Here is a 17,008-nt window from a genome sequence, read left to right on the forward strand (position 1 = left end):
GCCATGTACAAGAAAGTCCCACAGCGTCCCGTTGTCAGTGTGGCTCCAAAAATATCTTCTGCGACAAGGCCAAAATCACTTATTTTGGCATGCCCTCTACCATCAAGTAAGATGTTGTCTGGTTTCAGGTCCCTATGGATAATGCCGCGGGAATGAAGGTATTGGAGGCCACAGGCTATTTCTGCTGAATAAAACCTTGCTGTTCTCTCCTTCATGCAGCCCACTCTGCGCATGTACTGTTCAAGGCTCCCTGCAGGCATGTATTCCATGATAAAGAAGACACGGGTTTCTGTCTGGAAGGCAGCGTACCCATGGCAGAGAAACGGGCTGTTCCTAGCCAACTCCAATGTCCTCTTCTCTGGTAATATATGCTTTGTGGCTTTCTTCCTAACCATTTTAACTGCTACCATGGAATCCTTTCCAGTGAATGAAGCCAACATGACTTTCCCAAATGCCCCATGTCCTAGCTCAAACTGAAACCTAAGGCTGGACAGTGAAATGGGGAGGGAGTCTCTAGAGCTCTTCACACTTAGACAATCTTCTCCTGATCTATTTGGCTCCTCATATCTATGTATTTTCTTCTCAGGGGCACTGCTGTTTGCACTGATTTTGTGCCGTTTTCTCACATTCCTTCTTGCATCTTTTACAGAATGTTTTGTTTGCGCTGGACTATTTGCCCTGCTTTGGCACTGGATGTTCCCCTTTTCAGTACAACTGCAGCTTTCCTTTTCTCTTCTCCCCCCATTGCTCTTTTGGGGTACTGAGAGTCCTTTGTCCAAGGTCACCCTGTATTCATCTCTTCTCCTCCACCTTACTGCATTAAGTAAAGCATTTCCCGCCCTTCTGAAAAATGCACAGATTGTGCTTGGGCGGCGTTTCTGTGTTCTCCACCTTGGCAAACAGAAGAAGCTACATTCTTCCATAGCTTGAGGTGGGTTCCCACTATTTTCCATCTTGCTATTTCACAAAACTGGCTATAACACTTTTAACTTGCTATCAAAAGCACCTTGTAAGTGTGAAGCGCTGAACTGCACTGAGGCGTGGGGGAGTGGCCTGGAACTATAAACAGTGATGTCACTGGCCTTTATGATGTCATAATGCATAGATCAGGCAAAGGCAGTTTTGTTTAGATGTACGCCAGTGCTATTTAAAACCTCACTTTTCTAATTTAGGTGTTGATTTTTTTGAAAAAAAAATGTTTTTAATTGTAAGCAATTGTATGTATCCCAACTTTCTGTGTAGCAAACCATTACATTTTTTTTCTGTGGTTACAGTAAAAGGTTATAAGCTCCTCATTTCATTGCATACCTATATCAGATGGGGAGGGATTTTGTTGGCCATCCAACAAAATGTCCCTGAGTCTTGATGTGTTTTTAATTAAAGATGAAATGCTATTTATCATATAATGTAAAGTGGTCTTAAAGGTGTTATTCTAGGGCTGTTATTAATGTGAATGGTATAGTGGGTGAGCCTCTGCAGTCCTTTCATATCAGTACTGCTCATATGGGATAGTGCATGTCTTAGCAATGGGCACATACCTAAGCAGTTTGCATCGTCATCAGTGTGCTAGACTTGGTTTAGAATCAGTGCGGCTGTGGGGTTCCGTACATTACTTCAGCCAAGGACAGCAGTCCCTTATCAATGTGCTTAAAGATGACTATGGACATTTATTTTTCATATGTATTTGCCTATTTTGTTGACCCACTAGGCAACCCTAAACACTGGCTCCAACTTGTGTGAGCCAATGTAAGCATAGAAATATGAATAAATAATATAGCAGCTGAATGTCAGTTATTGCGGCTTCTTGACATTGTTCTTGTTAGTTTTTCTGCATAGAGGAAACTCTCCCTGGCTGTGTTAAAATGTCACTTGAAGATGACTATTGGTGCATTCCATGTGCTGCCGGCCACCTAATTCACACAAATGATGCGGCCCATCCTGAAAATAAGTGTGTATTGCCAGGACTGCCTGGACTTTCCAAACACGCATGGATGATGCCGCAAATGCCACTTTTAAGATTAAAATAACAATGGTACAGGAAGAATAGAAATAATGTGCACAAATAGAAGCTGGCGATCATAATGTATAACACATACTTGTGTGCTTCAAGGACCCTTTCTGTGTGTTCTAGTTGGTTTTACAAACTGCTGTATTTTATATAAGGGGTGCAGCCCTGCTAAAAAGAGGTTCCTGCATGTACAGCAAGCTAGTCTTTTCAATTTGCATAGGAAATGAGAGAATGGGAAGGGGAAAATCAAAGAGCAAGGGGTGGGGGGAATAAAGAGAAAGGGAAGCGGCAGGGAAAAAGACGAGAAATAAAGAGAATCTGGTCCTGGGACCAGTCCTTATTTATACAACCTGGGCGAGTCATATGTATGCAATATGGGTGCTGGGCAAGTTCTATTTGTGCAATCTGGGTGCCAGGGCTGTCATTTGGGGTGTGCGACCTCTGATCCATGACTGCAACTTAGGGTTTTCCTACATTGTTTATTTGACCTATATCTTCAATGCTGAGTTTGTGGTACAGTGAAGGAGGGGACCAGAACACCTAAGTGCCTGAACACCTAAGCTTGGCACTGATCGTGACTCACACGTCTGTTTTGGGTTACACGCCAGGATCGCGCCATTGATTTACTATGCTCCTCTCCTGTCCTGCACATGTAGTGTGGGGACGTCTTATGCGGACTCGCGCTAGGGTCAGCAGGAGGAAAGACTACACTGACTCTGACGGTCTCCTCCTAGACTGCAGAGTCAGTATGGCAAGTACGTTTGTTTGTTGGCTTGGGTTGGGTTTGGGGCCAAATTGCATGCTAGGAAGTGTGTGTGTGTGTGTGTGTGTGGGGGGGGGTGAATCAATATTAAAACTGTCCTGAGCATACATTTAACACGCAATCCACTTTCACTGAAACTTTTAGATGACTCATTCAGTCTGTGTTTGGGTTCTTGTAGCTTTTATTATTATGTCAGTAAAATAAGAAGGTGAATAGCGAGAGGCCATTGCAATAAAGAGATGAAAGTGTAAATTGTACGTTTTTTATTACATTATTTTAAATCGAAGAAAAATTGCATTTTTTTATCCGATTAATCGAAAAAATAATCGGCCAACTAATCGATTATTAAAATAATCGTTAGTTGCAGCCCTAGTCTACACAATACAGAATCATCAGAACAAATGCACCAATTAAAATGTGTTTTCAGTAGTGAACAATGTGAGCTGGATATTTCATCCAACTTTCGTACAAGGGGATGGCTAGCAAGGGCATAGTTGTATCTTGGGCTGCTCTGATTTAAACATATGTGACCACTATCTAAAGCTTTATTTGTGTTTTATTTGCAAAATTACATTTTTTTACATTCCACCAGGGTACCTACAGTAACGAGGCCTTAAGCCGGCATTTAAATCCTGACCGGATCATTTTGTCCACCTAACTGGCTTTCTATGCATTCCCTTTCTGTACATGTGCTCTAGACAGGACTGGTTTATACACATTGAACCTGTTGTGTAACAGATATGCTTTAGGCTGCATTATAACTGGGCATCCAGGGCTAAATGCTTGCCAGCCTTCCCTGGTGAGTACTCGTCATAACTGCCAACTCCACTGCTCCCAACTTTTAGTGAATTTAACCATATTTATGATATTTATTAGTAAACATATCCCAAATGCCTCAAACAATTACCATTTATTTGCAGGTCTAGGTACTGGTTTCTTGAGAAGTGTGACATGAATTCCATTTGCTGGATGCCATTGAAATGGGCCGGGAGAACACTATTAATGAGTGTCATTGTGTTTGCTGGCTAGACCTTTGTAGCATTTACTGTACAGTTTGGAAGAATTTAAAAATAAAAAAGGCAATCCTTAAGCTTTATATCTTATTATAAAAAAATCAAGTTGATTAAAGCAAATACAGAATTGTGTATTTGTTTGTACATAATGATAATGTAACGTGTATGTATTTCTTCAAAAATAATTTCTTTTTTGAGTTGATTTTCTTTTCTTTTTTTTTTTTTTCTCCCTTAACAAAATCTACTACCAGGCAGTTCCTTAGAGTCCTCCCATTACCAAGTGAAAACTGGAGCTCCCTGGTTGAAGAATGGTGCTGCCATCCCGATCCCTTTGCCAATCGAAGTTGTCTGCCCAAGGTTAACGACTGCTTTCTAGGAGAGACTTTCTTTTTGGTGAACAGAGCAAATCTTCTAGACCACCCTGGAGAAACTAATGAGAAGTCATCTGTTCCTCATTCTGCTGATGGTAATGTCTCGGTAAGTTATTAGTACTAATGACACCATCTAATTGGTGCATTTATATTGCCCTGGTATAACTTTATTATCTCAAATGAGGTTTGCTTCAGATACAAAGAAATCTCTCTGTAAGTGTTTCCTAGTCATGGCATAAAATGTGAAATTGGTTGTAGAGGCTCTAAGCGTGTTGTTAATTATCCTTACGAAATATTAGATCCAAACTGCTAATTTCAGCTAATCATATCTTACCCCAGAAATCAGAGTAGTGTGTTCTGTATTTTTATTGCACTGTACTCTGCATTCTGCTTCTATATTTTAATATATTTATATATATTATAATATAATATATTGTAACTTTATTTTGATATTCCTGCCATTGGTCTCATTAAGCATGCTGTTTAACGTCAATGTTCATATAGTATTGTTAGAGCAGTGCGCTTAGGAATGGAACCCCATAGCAGTGTTGGCTGACAACCAGGGGCTAGATGGCAGTGTAGACCACCAGAGCAGGATATTTGTCCACATGGTCAAGACAAACCGACTCAGGATACCAAAGAGCAGCTAGGTCAGGATACTAGAGAGAAAACAAGGTCAAGATAAGCCTGGTCAAAAAGTGGAGAATGGCACAGAACACTACTGGAGTGAATCTCAGAAGTGCAGTAATATAAAGTTAATATAGGATGCAGGGTGCAGACTGATGATGTCACAAACATTATTTAGAGGAGAAAGCTGAAGGTGCAGTCACATGGTTTCTGGATCTTAAGTAAGTCCTGACACGTATGCAGTACCTGGCTCTAAACAGGATATGACATCATATAATGGCATTCTGCAGCAAGAATGGTGGCTGTGGAGGGGCATTGCGCTGGGTAAGGCATAGGGTAGCATCCAATTAAATACGTCATTGGATGCCCAGGTGCATTCTGCTAAATGTATAGCTGATAAGTTAGCCCCCGAAAAGTCAGACATTGTCAATTTTTCAATAAAAGGCACACTTCAATGGGACGCATCAGATTTCACACAATGACTGAGCGCCCACTTAAAATGAATGGTTACCCCTCTTACAAATCCATGGAGGCATTCATAAGAATCCCACTGTGCACCGCACCCTCAGTTCACAGGCTTGTAGGAGATGCATTCAGCTGGACATCTATTTAACAAAGCTCAGCAGTGCTATACTCACAGCCAGCTAGCTCCAGCACTGGCAGGCACAAGCATTCCAGGGGTCTAAGAAGACCCTCCTGCGCACATGCATAGATAGGGATCCTATTGATTTTAATTAGAGCACTTTCTAGCAAGTGAGTAGATTATGGCAGACTGTGGTTTATTCTAAAAGTAAGTGCCTTTTTTCCCCCTTTCTTTCAAGTAAAAAATGCCTAGTAAGGTAATTCATTAAGTATTCTTTCAGGTTGTACGTGCATTGGATTGTCCCTTTTTAAATGATGGGCCCATTTCAATGAAACTATCATAGCCCTTACTTTTCATTTGTTTTTTTGTTGTTTTTTGTAACTTTACAGTTAATGAATCAGCATATTTTATCATTTTATGCACAACATAACTTGTAATATACACCACATAGTAGTAATAAAACAATATAATTTCATTTAGTTAATTGTTAAATTAACATTTCCCTCTTAATATTCTATTGGTATGTTTGATGTACATTGTGGCGAGAGAAATTGAAATGTAGGGAGAAATTGAAATGTGACAGTTCCCCTTAACATGAAGAATCATACCAGACTTAGCTTGAACGTTTGTTATTGAATCACCAGCTGGGGCATTATACAATAAATTATGTAAAACATTTAGGGGTCTGTTCATTAAAGGCCAAGTAATTTATCACATGTCATCTTTGGAAACCATATAGTGAATCCACCAAGGTTTTGTGCCAGTGTATGGCTGGAGCGTGCTTAAAATGCTGAAGGTCCAAAATCTTCCAACCCTACTGATATTACATAAGCGCTTTGTTAGAATTTCCCTTTTAAACCTGAAAAGGATGCGTTTTTTATTATTTTTTTTATGGTAGAGTTTGTCAAAGTTTAGCTAGTGTTGGCTAACCAGCGATTAAATAGGCTTGTGCAAATGGACTATAGAAATTTTTCGGTTTGTTTTCGGACAGCAAATTTAGTTTCCTGCTCTTTCGGATCAGACAAAATTTGGAGGGCTTTTTCCATTCAGAAACAAAATTCATTGTCGTCCTCATGCTCTTTTTCGCACCTTCTCTGATGAGCACTTCCACGGTCCTGTCTCCTTTCCTGCAGCTTCTTCTCTTGCCACTTGTCTTCTGTCTTTGTCCACTTCTCCCCGTGACTTCGGTCTATGTCCTCTCCCCGTGCCTTCACTCTTTGTCCACTTCTCCCCGTGCCTTCAGCCTTTGTCCGCTTGTCCCCGTGTCTTCTGTCTTTATCTGCCTTTCAGTGAACCTGGCCTCAAGGGGAATTTCTGTAAAAGGACAGACCCTTTCCTCCGATCGGGGAGAGGGTGTCCCCGGATGTCTGCCTGTTTGTGGATGTGCACTGGGAGGCCAGAATATTGCAGACAGGTTCACAAAGAAAGAAAAGCGTTTCTGCACCTCTTTCTCCATAAATTTAACTGCATTATTCTGGTCTTTCGCCACACTTCTGCAAAAGGGTGGAGCCTTCCGGTCACCTGTCTTCCTATTGGAGAGGGAAAAAAGTATAATAAAGAACACAATTTAAAAACAAACAAAAAGTGACGTTACTGATGGTAATTGGCACGAGTGGACACTGTCTCCATGGCCACCTACAACACTCCCCACATAGCGGGTCAGGCCTCCACTCCAGCCGAACTCCACACCTCCTCGTTATTACTAAAGAGCTGCTGTAATGCAAATACGGGTATGTTTCAAAAAAAAAAAAACTCCCTTTGCAGCAAAACTATATATTTCTATAGAGGAATACATTGTATTGTAACGCCAACATAATTCTGTATACAGTATGTATTAATAAATAATGATACAAAAGAATGGTAGTCAGTTAATAAATCATTATATCAACATAAAACATATATTCTCTCAACAATCTATTCAGTTATAAACACTAGATGGAATTCAATTCCCCCAGAGAAATAAATACCAATAATTCTTCAAATACATGATGTTTATAGATATAATAGTTAAATATACAAAAGTTAATAATTTCTTCAATACCCAATGCATATATTCTAATATTAAAATACATACATATAGAAAAGAAATGGTAGTTAGTTGCTTACATTATATAATATCATATAGTAATACCAATTCTGAAATGTTTTTTTACCTTGTGTTTTTTACCTTTCATACTCTATATGAAAGGTATGAAAGTTGATTTTAATTAAGAGAAAAAAAGGTTTAGATTTAAACAAAGGCACCCCTGTGTACTCTTTAATCCAAGAATGATATGATATCAAAGTAATTGTTTAATTCTTTTGGGACCAGGGTGTTCATTGTAAGAATCCAAAATGTTTCTCTTTTGCCAAGTACTAGTTGTCTTTTCCCTTCCCTTGTACCTAAACTGATTTGCTCAATAGCCATCACTTGATGATTGGAATCATTCCTTGCATGGTAATCTTTAAAATGTTTGGATACAGTATGTTTCTTATAACATCTTCTTTTTATGGTATACCTATGCTCATGTAGTCTTTTTTGACCTACTATACCATCTGGGTAGCCACTTTATTTTGGGCAAATAGTACCCACAGTTTCCACATTTATACCAATCCTTTTGGAGCTTTAAAAAAATCTCCAAGTTTTTTTAAATATGTTCTTTTCATCTATAGGTGCTAATATACTTTTAAGTTTTTGGTTATTTCTACATATTACCCTACTTTTTTCCTGCTAAAATATTATTCTAAAATGGGATCACATTTGAAGATGTGCAATAGTTTATTTAGAATTATATTTTATATATTGTAGTATTAGTAATAAAGATGACTTCATACAGAGAATTCCTTTCTTTGACATCATAATCCCATCCTTTATAATCTACAAAAATCATTTGTTTTATTGATTTTATTTTTTTATTACTATTTATTTTATTCTTACTTCCATTATATTACTTCCAGTAATGTGTTCCATACTATTTCCTTATATCTGCCACTGTTGTGTCTACTTTCTCTTTCTTGTATCCTTTTTCTATTAAGCTTTTCACTATTATAGCTCCTTGATAATCGAAAACCTCCAGAGAAGAACGTTTTTTTTTTCCTCATTCTTATAATTTCTCTATTTGGAATACTTTTTAACCGTTTGTGGTGGTGATAAATTGTAGATTTCAGATATGTGTTTTTATCCACAAATTTAAAATAGTTTTTTTTTCTTTCTCATTGACTTATATTGTTAAAACTACTCTTGTTAGCCCCATGTGAAAATATCAATTTAGTTTGTCGAAAAAATCACATAAGAGTTTTCAGTTTAGGGCTGCAACTAACGATTCGAACATAATCGATTAGTTGGCCGATTATTTTTTCGATTAATCGGATACAAAAATAAATGTACATTTTTAATTTATTTAAAATAATGTAATGTTAAAATCAAACAGCAGAATGAAAAAACTTTGAGAAAAATGCATTTCTTGTTTTTATTTCCCAACCTGCCCCCCACAGTTATGCAAATTTAAGCGCAGTAGGGGGGCATAGTGGCATATAATGGGTATAAGGCATATCAGAGGGCACTATGGCAAATAGGGGGGCAGAGTGGCATATCTGGTGGTATAAGGCATATCGGGGGGGGGCAAAGTGGCATAAGAGATGTAAGAGGCCTGCAGATGATGCTTCAAGACAAAGCAAACAGAGCCAAATGAAGGAAAAGGAAATAATCAGAGATAGGTAGCAGCAGGCTTTGTGGTAGGTGTTTCACTTGCCCTTCTGTCCTGTGAAGCTGATATGAAGTGCAAAAGTACTCAGTACAGAGTATAAGAATGGTTTTGATCTGCCATTAAATTCTATATTTGTAATGTAACCTTTAGAAAAAGGAATGTGTATATTCCACCTTTGTACCCTGTAACTTACAAGAACCATTAAAACCCTATGCATGTGGGCCATTTCTGGAATCTGGAGATGCTACTGATTGCATTTTGCGAGTTGCATGTAATCTGTGCAAACAATCCTAAGTAATATTGAAGGGAGGTTAAAAAAGTGCAGAAAATAATGTTATGCCTGACTTTGGCAGAGTTTGGTGTGCATAATAAGTGTCTGAATACTCCTAGTGAAATACACTGGGTTTGTCTATTCTCCAAAATACTTTTATGGTGGTATGTTGAGCCGGTGGGCTGTTAAGATTCCCAAATGAGACATAGGTTTCAGAATTAAAAGTGACAAATTCAGACAATTTACATGTGCAATTTTGTGCCCAGGTACCATTTAAAAGCCGACATATGTACAAATCCAGACACTTCTATTAATATATTTTGTGGTATGTTGGTCAGCTAGTTTGGTTGTAGCTAGGAAAATATTAGAAATAAGTGTATTCTTTTATTTTGGACTAAACATTTAAAAGTGGTATTAATAGAAAGCCCTTTTTTTCCTGCCTCCTGAAAATCCGCAAATGCTTTTTGCAGTGTCTACAATCACGCAATGGTGATTATTTATAGTCCTATCCATTTTTATTTATATATATATATATATATATATATATATATATATTAGAATTTTTTCAGCTTAAAGCATTCAAACATGTAAAATAGAACAAAAAAGCAAAGCAACTGTACTGATCACATATGGCAGATACCAAACATGAATGAGCCACTTGGGATATGCTAATTAGACCTAACAGTGGTTTCATTTGCAACTTCTGTCTTTTTAAATTGATCTCTTGTCGTATGCGGTAGTTTATGAGGCAAAGCATGAGACTTACAAAGTACCCAGCGTGCTCTGTTTAAATGCAAGATAGCAGATGTAAAGTGAAAGTGTAAGAGTGCGACTATACAATCACTCTAAAAATTGGTAAAACTAGATTTCCGGGACGGACTATTCAATCTCATGGAAGACCAATGATCCTGCAAACTCACAGGTCTTCATCATCTCAATAAAATAAAATGTAAAGCAGAAAAGAAATGTCACAGTGGGTACCATACCTAAAAACTGCCTCCCATGTAATGATGTTACATGATGTTTCCCTGAAAAGCAAGTACTCTTTTTTTTCTCTTCGTTCGTAGCCTACAGGCAGTCTTTTTAGGCATCAAAAAGAACCTGGACATGTCTACTTAAAAGAAGAAAAATAATACAGTGAAAGGAAGGAAATAATAGAATATGTACAGTTTGAGATACATTTTCATATATAAATGAATTGAAAACCCTTCCATTAGGCTGTATGTCAGATAATTTGCCCATGGGGCTCGTGGAACTTCTGTTCCCACATTTACATGGCGAGGTTGGCTAAGAGTTTTCACAAGAAGACATATGTCTCAGAGTGTCGGCATTTGGAAATGAACAAAATAAAGTTCAATCTGCCCTCCGAAAAGGATGTGTACAATTATATATTCTTTTCTTTTGTCTAAGGTGTAATCTGACATTTACATGGCATTTTTCTACCTTGCAGAAATCAACTGAAAATACCAAAGTCTTTTGCAAGCGTTGCAAAGTAATACTGGGAGAGACATTGTCATCGGGTATGTATTACAGGAGCGACGGGAAAGCTGACCTCCAGCTAAAAATATTAAAGTTTTCCCACTAAGTTTTTTCTTTGTTCAGCAAATTCTTGCATAGTTAATTAGAATTGTATGTGTACATAAACCACAGTTCTCACATCACTCATTTTGTCTGTCTTTCTGTTTTGCCTCTAGTGGAAATCTCTGGCATTTCTCTTTAAATGATCAATTGGGCTTAAGACTCGAAGCCACTTTACTTCCTGCTCTTATGGTCAATTGTGTGTTTAACTGCTAAGCATATGACCATCCTGAACCTGAGACAAGACCACGGACTGATTAACCCCTTCAGTCCCAGGGGGTTTTGGTAAGGTCCCAGAGCTATTTTGCCATTTTTACTATATGTGGGTTTCATTAAGATTCCCTTATCTCAAACAGAGATTGGATTATAACACCGGAATCCAGATCCCCCGCAACGCTGCAGGGGACCTGGATTCCCCTCACTGTCGGCCGGTCTCTCACTTCCGTCTCTCTCCCCCTCCCATCTGCCTCCTCCCCCCTCCCATACATCACTCTGCCTCTCTCCCGGCTCCGTTACTGACAAGGACTTTCACTGCAGCTTCATAGAAGCCACAGTGTAAGTGAAGGTGAGTAACGGAGGCTGTCTGTGCGATGCAGACACTCAGAATCATCCTCTCTGTCAGCTGGTGGGGAGAGAGGCAGAGCGGTGTCTGGGAGGGGGGAGGAGTCAGAGGGGTGTATGGGAGCCACCCTCCCATACACCACTGTGGCTCCTCCCCCTCCCATACACCACTCTGCCTCTCTACCCGGCTCCCTGGTGTCTAGTGAAGATCCGTTGCTGACAGGAGGCAGAGTGGAGTATCGGATGGGGGGAGGAGGCAGAGTGGAGTATGGGAGGGGAAGGAGGCAGAGTGGAGTATGGGAGGGGAAGGAGGCAGAGTGGAGTATAGGAGGGGGAGAAGCCAGAGTGGAGTATGGGAGGGGCCAGAGTTGTACGGGAGAGGGGAGGAGCCAGAGTGGTGTAAGGGAGGGGGGAGGAGGCAGAGTGGAGTATGGGAGGAGGCAAAGTGGTATATGGGAGGGGGAGGAGGCAAAGTGATGTATGGGAGGGGGAGGAGCCAAAGTGATGCATGGGAGGGGGAGGAGGCAGAGTGGTGTATGGGAGGGGACAGGAGGCAGAGTGGAGTATGGGGGGAGGAGGCAGAGTGGAGTATGGGAGGGGGAGGAGCCAGAGTGGTGTATGGGAGGGGGAAGAGCCAAAGTTGTGTATGGGTGAGTTATAGTGGTGTATGGGGGGTATTATGAATTTCAGGGCATATAGGGGGTATAAGGCATATCGATATTAGGCATATTAGGGGGTCATAAAACATCTGGGGGTAAAAGGTATATCAGGGGGCTCAGTTGCATATCACTGGCATATAAGGAGTATAAGGCATATCAGGGGCACAGTGGCATATCAGGGGGCACAGTGGAATCTGGCATATAAGAGGTATAAGGCATATATGGGGGCAGAGTGGCAAGCTGGGGGTCTGATGTGCATAACCGGGGGCAGTTTGGTAAATAAAAAAAAATTTAAACAAGGCTTTTTTTCTCATAGTTTTTATTAAATATGAAAACTAGTTAACATATGAATTAATATTTACTAATAACTTTGTATTAAAACCTAGTTTGAGAAACCCCGTGTTTGGGTTCTTGTAGCTTTTATTATTATGTCAGTAAAATAAGAAGGTGAATAGATAGAGGCCATTGCAATAAAGAGATGAAAGTGTAAATTGTACGTTTTTTATTACATTATTTTAAATTTTAAAAAATTGAATTTTTTTTTATCCGATTAATCGAAAATAATCGTTAGTTGCAGCCCTAAAACATATACTTCAATATGTCTTTATTGACTCTTTTCTAGAACATGTGAGATAGACCTCGTCACGTAGAGTGCCAAGTCTTGGTTTGTTTTCACACTTACCAAAATTTTTGGTTTTAGCACAAGTAGGTTTCAGTGGAATGAGGTCAGTTCCCAAGAAAGTATAGGGCCATGTCAAAAGCAGACCTGCTCAGGTGGTTGGAGCTTGTACAAGGTCTCCTAGGTTTTAAGTGCTACAGAGAGAAATGCACATAATTGCATAAGCATTGTCTTTGTAGGGGCAAGTCCCCATATGATGACCTTTTAGGATGCATGAGGAAAATGATCGTAACTCTTTAGTATATACTGCAGATGAGTGATATACATTGGCAAAGGGCTGTATCACAGCATAATCACCGCTGAAGCTTCTGTATCAAGATTTCCCCCGTTATAATGGTCTAGTATAAGTCAAACCAGCTTTGTTCATTCGTGACAGATACAGTATTTGTAATGCCGTTGCATTTAGATTCGACAAATACTCTTTTTGTCACTACAGTACAGTGATCTTAGAGAGGCTGATTTTATAGATTTCCATTATAAACGCCTAAATAAATCCTGCTTAGCCTTCATTGTATTAAGTAAAGTATTATAACTTTATTTACACATAATGGATGAAATCAATGCAAATTACAAAGGGTAATTCTTTGGCGCCAGGCTTAAGCTGCCAAATTGGCTTCCCTTTTAACGATTTTCAGCAAAGAAATAACACAGGAAACGTGTTATGAGGATTTAGCGACTGCAATCCAGTGATTTGAATTTAGTAAAGAGTATACATTGGTATAATTGTGTAAATACAGATTTTTAAATATTTTTATAAAGCTATTTTAGTTACTTTGCGCGTAATCTTTTTACGTGTTTTTGCAGATTACAGCGTATGTGCTTATTTCATAATTTTCATAGCCTTCTGAACCTTATTCGCGTTTAGTATAAAAAATGCTTTTATTTTATGGGTTTTGTCATTTTTATAGCTCCTAGACTTCCACCAATTTATTACTGCACTATAGATTTAAGATTCGGTTTTGAGTCTTATGCATACAGACACTTAAAGTCAAACTGATTAATGTGATCACCAGCGTAGATTGTACTGTTGGAAAAGGTGAGAGCTACCAGAACTGCTTCTTGAAATAAAACAACAAAACCATCAGTGAAGGGAGAGAAGCAACAGGCATGTTAAAAGGCGAGATGAAAGTGGGATGACATCCGCAAGAGTACTTTATTTCAAACATCATGGCATAGTGCATATCGTGAATGGTCTGGGAGACAAACAGAATGAACGGCTGATTGTATATATTTTCCTTGGTACCTACCGATTTCCTGAATGTCTCTGCTTCTGCCAAGCTGTTGTACTGTGTGTGTGCTAGTGTAAACGGACTAGATTTAGAATCATGTAATACCTAATCACTGAAATAATAGTTTGTGGTTCAGTTTGCAAACCTTTTCTATTGTATTTTTTTTTTTTTTTTTTTTTTTACAATTAAGATCATGATACGCCTCTATACCCGTTGTTTGTTAATGATACGCCTCTATATACTGCTTGTTAATGTTACTGTCGGTTTTGCTTATTGAATCTGAATCTACGGAATCTTCTTGTGCTCTGTAAATGTAATGTGAATTCAGAGGTGTCTTTCGCTATGTACTCTAGTTACAGGTAAATTATTATATTAAAAAAACAGTGGAATGCAAACAATAACAAACTGGTACAAAAGGTGAAGAGGGGCCTGCTCTTGCAAGGTTTCAATCTAGTCGGTGGTTGAGGGGGAAGTTTTTAATCGTTTAGACTTGATTATGATGATTGCTGAGTGTTAGGAAGACAGGTTGTACGCGTCCCGGAAAAGGTGGAGTTTCAGAGAGCTTTTGAAAGTTGCGGACGACGGACAAAGTCTTGATGGGACGGGGAAGGAACTTCCACAGGAGGGGTGCAGCGCGGGTGAAATCCTGAATATGGGAGTGGGGAGAGGCAATGAGAGTAGAAGAGAACCACAAGTCATGAGAGGAATGAAGAGGGCAGTTAGGGGGTATATTTGTACAGGTGGGTAGAGCTATAGAGGGTGTAGAATTGTTAAGGGCTCTGTAGGTCAGGTTCAGTTTAAATCTGATTCTGAAGGGTATGGGGAGCCAATGGAGTGATGAGGAACAGTGACGGGGAAAAATGAATCCAGTTGATGTGAGGATAGATTGGAGCGGTGGAAGGCGGGAGAGGTGGAGACCAGCGGGTAGGGAGCTGCAATAGTCCAGACGGGATATCACAAGGGAGTGGATTAATATTGTTGTTGTTTCTTGTGTGAGGAATGGCCAAATTCAGGAGATGTTTTTCAGGGGAAGGCAGCTGGATTTGGTGAGGGACTGGATGTGAAGGATGAAGGAGAGAGCAAAGTCAAATGTGACACCAAGGCAGCAAACTTGGTCTGTTGGTTGGATAGTGGAGTTGTCAACAGTAAGAGAATTTTTGACAGAGCGGATGGTGGGATTATAATAAACTCAGTCTTGGGATGCCATCCATGATGCAGTTCTTGAAAGACAGTCGTTGAGGCGAGTTAGAAGATTTAAACTTATTTTAAGTGAGCAATGTTGTGTACCTATTTGATGTCTTCAAGAGTTTTGGATTTAATACTAATATATATTGCTCACATATGCAAAGCTTGTTCTGCACTAAACAACCATATTACTTGGCCAGGGTGGAAATGGGACAAAGGTATTTTCATATTTTACCGACTGGTGTGATCGAGGTAAAGGAATCTCATGAGACCAGTTCTAGTTTTGTTCTCCATACATGTTTAGCTATGCTCCCTGCAACCTCCTCTGTCATATCCTTATCCTTCATGTCCTGTTTTCGCTTTCCTACATACATCATATTCTACTTTCCTCTGCGGACCCTTCCTTTTAGAGTACTTTTTTTTTTTTGTTTGTTTGCCTTCAATGTTGCTGTATCATTACAGACTGCGCTTTACAATTGTTATTTGAAATATGACGACCATTGTTTTCTCTTTGTAGATGCTTTGAAGTATTTTATCACAGAAGTCATGGTCCGACCATCTTGTGAGAAATTTAAAACTATGTCCAGGTAAGCCCCTATTCACAAACAATACAAGGAATATTAACCAAATCCTGAATGCGTCTAAAATAAGTCTGTTAATAAATCAGCCATGTTTCCATGGGGCATCAGAAACATAAAATGTCAAACACAGAGCAGGTCATTACACTCCAAATAGGCAGTAACCAAATGTTAATCAAATTGTTAAGACGCATGAATGGTTGTGTTCCTGAGCTGATGAGTTTTTGAATTACCCTGAACAGTATGTTACGTATTTCTTGATCGCTTAATTAAATTTAAAAAAAAAAGAATCATAATATGTAAGAGATCCAGCCACTAATACTGCAGAAAGAGTGAAACTGAGTAATTTATGGTTTGGTAATTCCATTTTTGTGGCATATTGCCCAGTTATGAATAATCTCAGTGAAATGGTACTATTTGCTTGCAAATTAATTTTTGAGATGAGTTTTGTGTACCTTGGCAGAATCATGGTACAACCATATGGGCCATAACTTAGATTGACTTTTGGAATTTCTTTTTTTTTTTTTGATACTAAACAATGTCAGGTTTGAGGGCTACCTTAAAATGTATTGTTTTAATTATAGGAACATATTTATATTGCTCTTCCCTTGCCCCTACCTTGTTTGTTAGTCTACTTTAGTTATATGAAATCTGCTGGAAGCCTTTTAATAAAAAGTGATAATAATAATAACAACAATAAAATACCTTAAGAATTGGTTTTCTTTCACAAACCCATTTATTATTATATGGATTAAATTTCTAATACAGGGTGAATTAGTTGGTAAATGTGGGTCTTCTGATCTTCTCACGAATAAGGAATGCATGTCCGCATTTATCTATATGTAATCCCTGCAATCTTTCATTTCCACTTCTTTATAATTAAGGCAGACTTCTGAAAGTTACTACACATATTTGTGGTATTTTAGGGATCAGGGCTAGGTCCTGCAGAATGCTTAGTTAATGCAGCAAGTTTAAATTCTTCTTTTACCAAAACTTACTGTTAATTTTATAAAGATCACTTTTTTATATATCACATCACTCATTACTACTAACTGACCTTTTTTATTGTCACAGACTGGCAGGTAACAATTTACCTGATTGTTATATAATTATCATTAATAAAGCAAACTTGAGTTAAAAAAGGTACCCGTTCCATTGTGAACATGTTAGTATTTTACACTGTAAGTTAGTAGTTAGATCGCTAAGCTTATTAATGT

The 17,008-nt window shown here is 38.8% G+C and overlaps 1 protein-coding gene across 1 annotated transcript in view; it reads left to right on the forward strand.

The window, feature by feature from the left end:
* UBE3D (ubiquitin protein ligase E3D) overlaps nucleotides 1-17,008 on the forward strand; it is a 93,413-nt gene that overhangs the window by 22,912 nt on the left and 53,493 nt on the right. The window contains exons 4-6 of the mRNA XM_053460084.1: nucleotides 4,036-4,261; nucleotides 10,773-10,842; nucleotides 15,731-15,800. Of these exons, the coding sequence (XP_053316059.1) occupies nucleotides 4,036-4,261; nucleotides 10,773-10,842; nucleotides 15,731-15,800 (366 nt within the window). The remainder of the gene's footprint in view (nucleotides 1-4,035; nucleotides 4,262-10,772; nucleotides 10,843-15,730; nucleotides 15,801-17,008) is intronic.

The sequence above is a fragment of the Spea bombifrons genome, chromosome 3 (genome assembly GCF_027358695.1).
Source record: "Spea bombifrons isolate aSpeBom1 chromosome 3, aSpeBom1.2.pri, whole genome shotgun sequence".
Taxonomy (NCBI): domain Eukaryota; kingdom Metazoa; phylum Chordata; class Amphibia; order Anura; family Pelobatidae; genus Spea; species Spea bombifrons.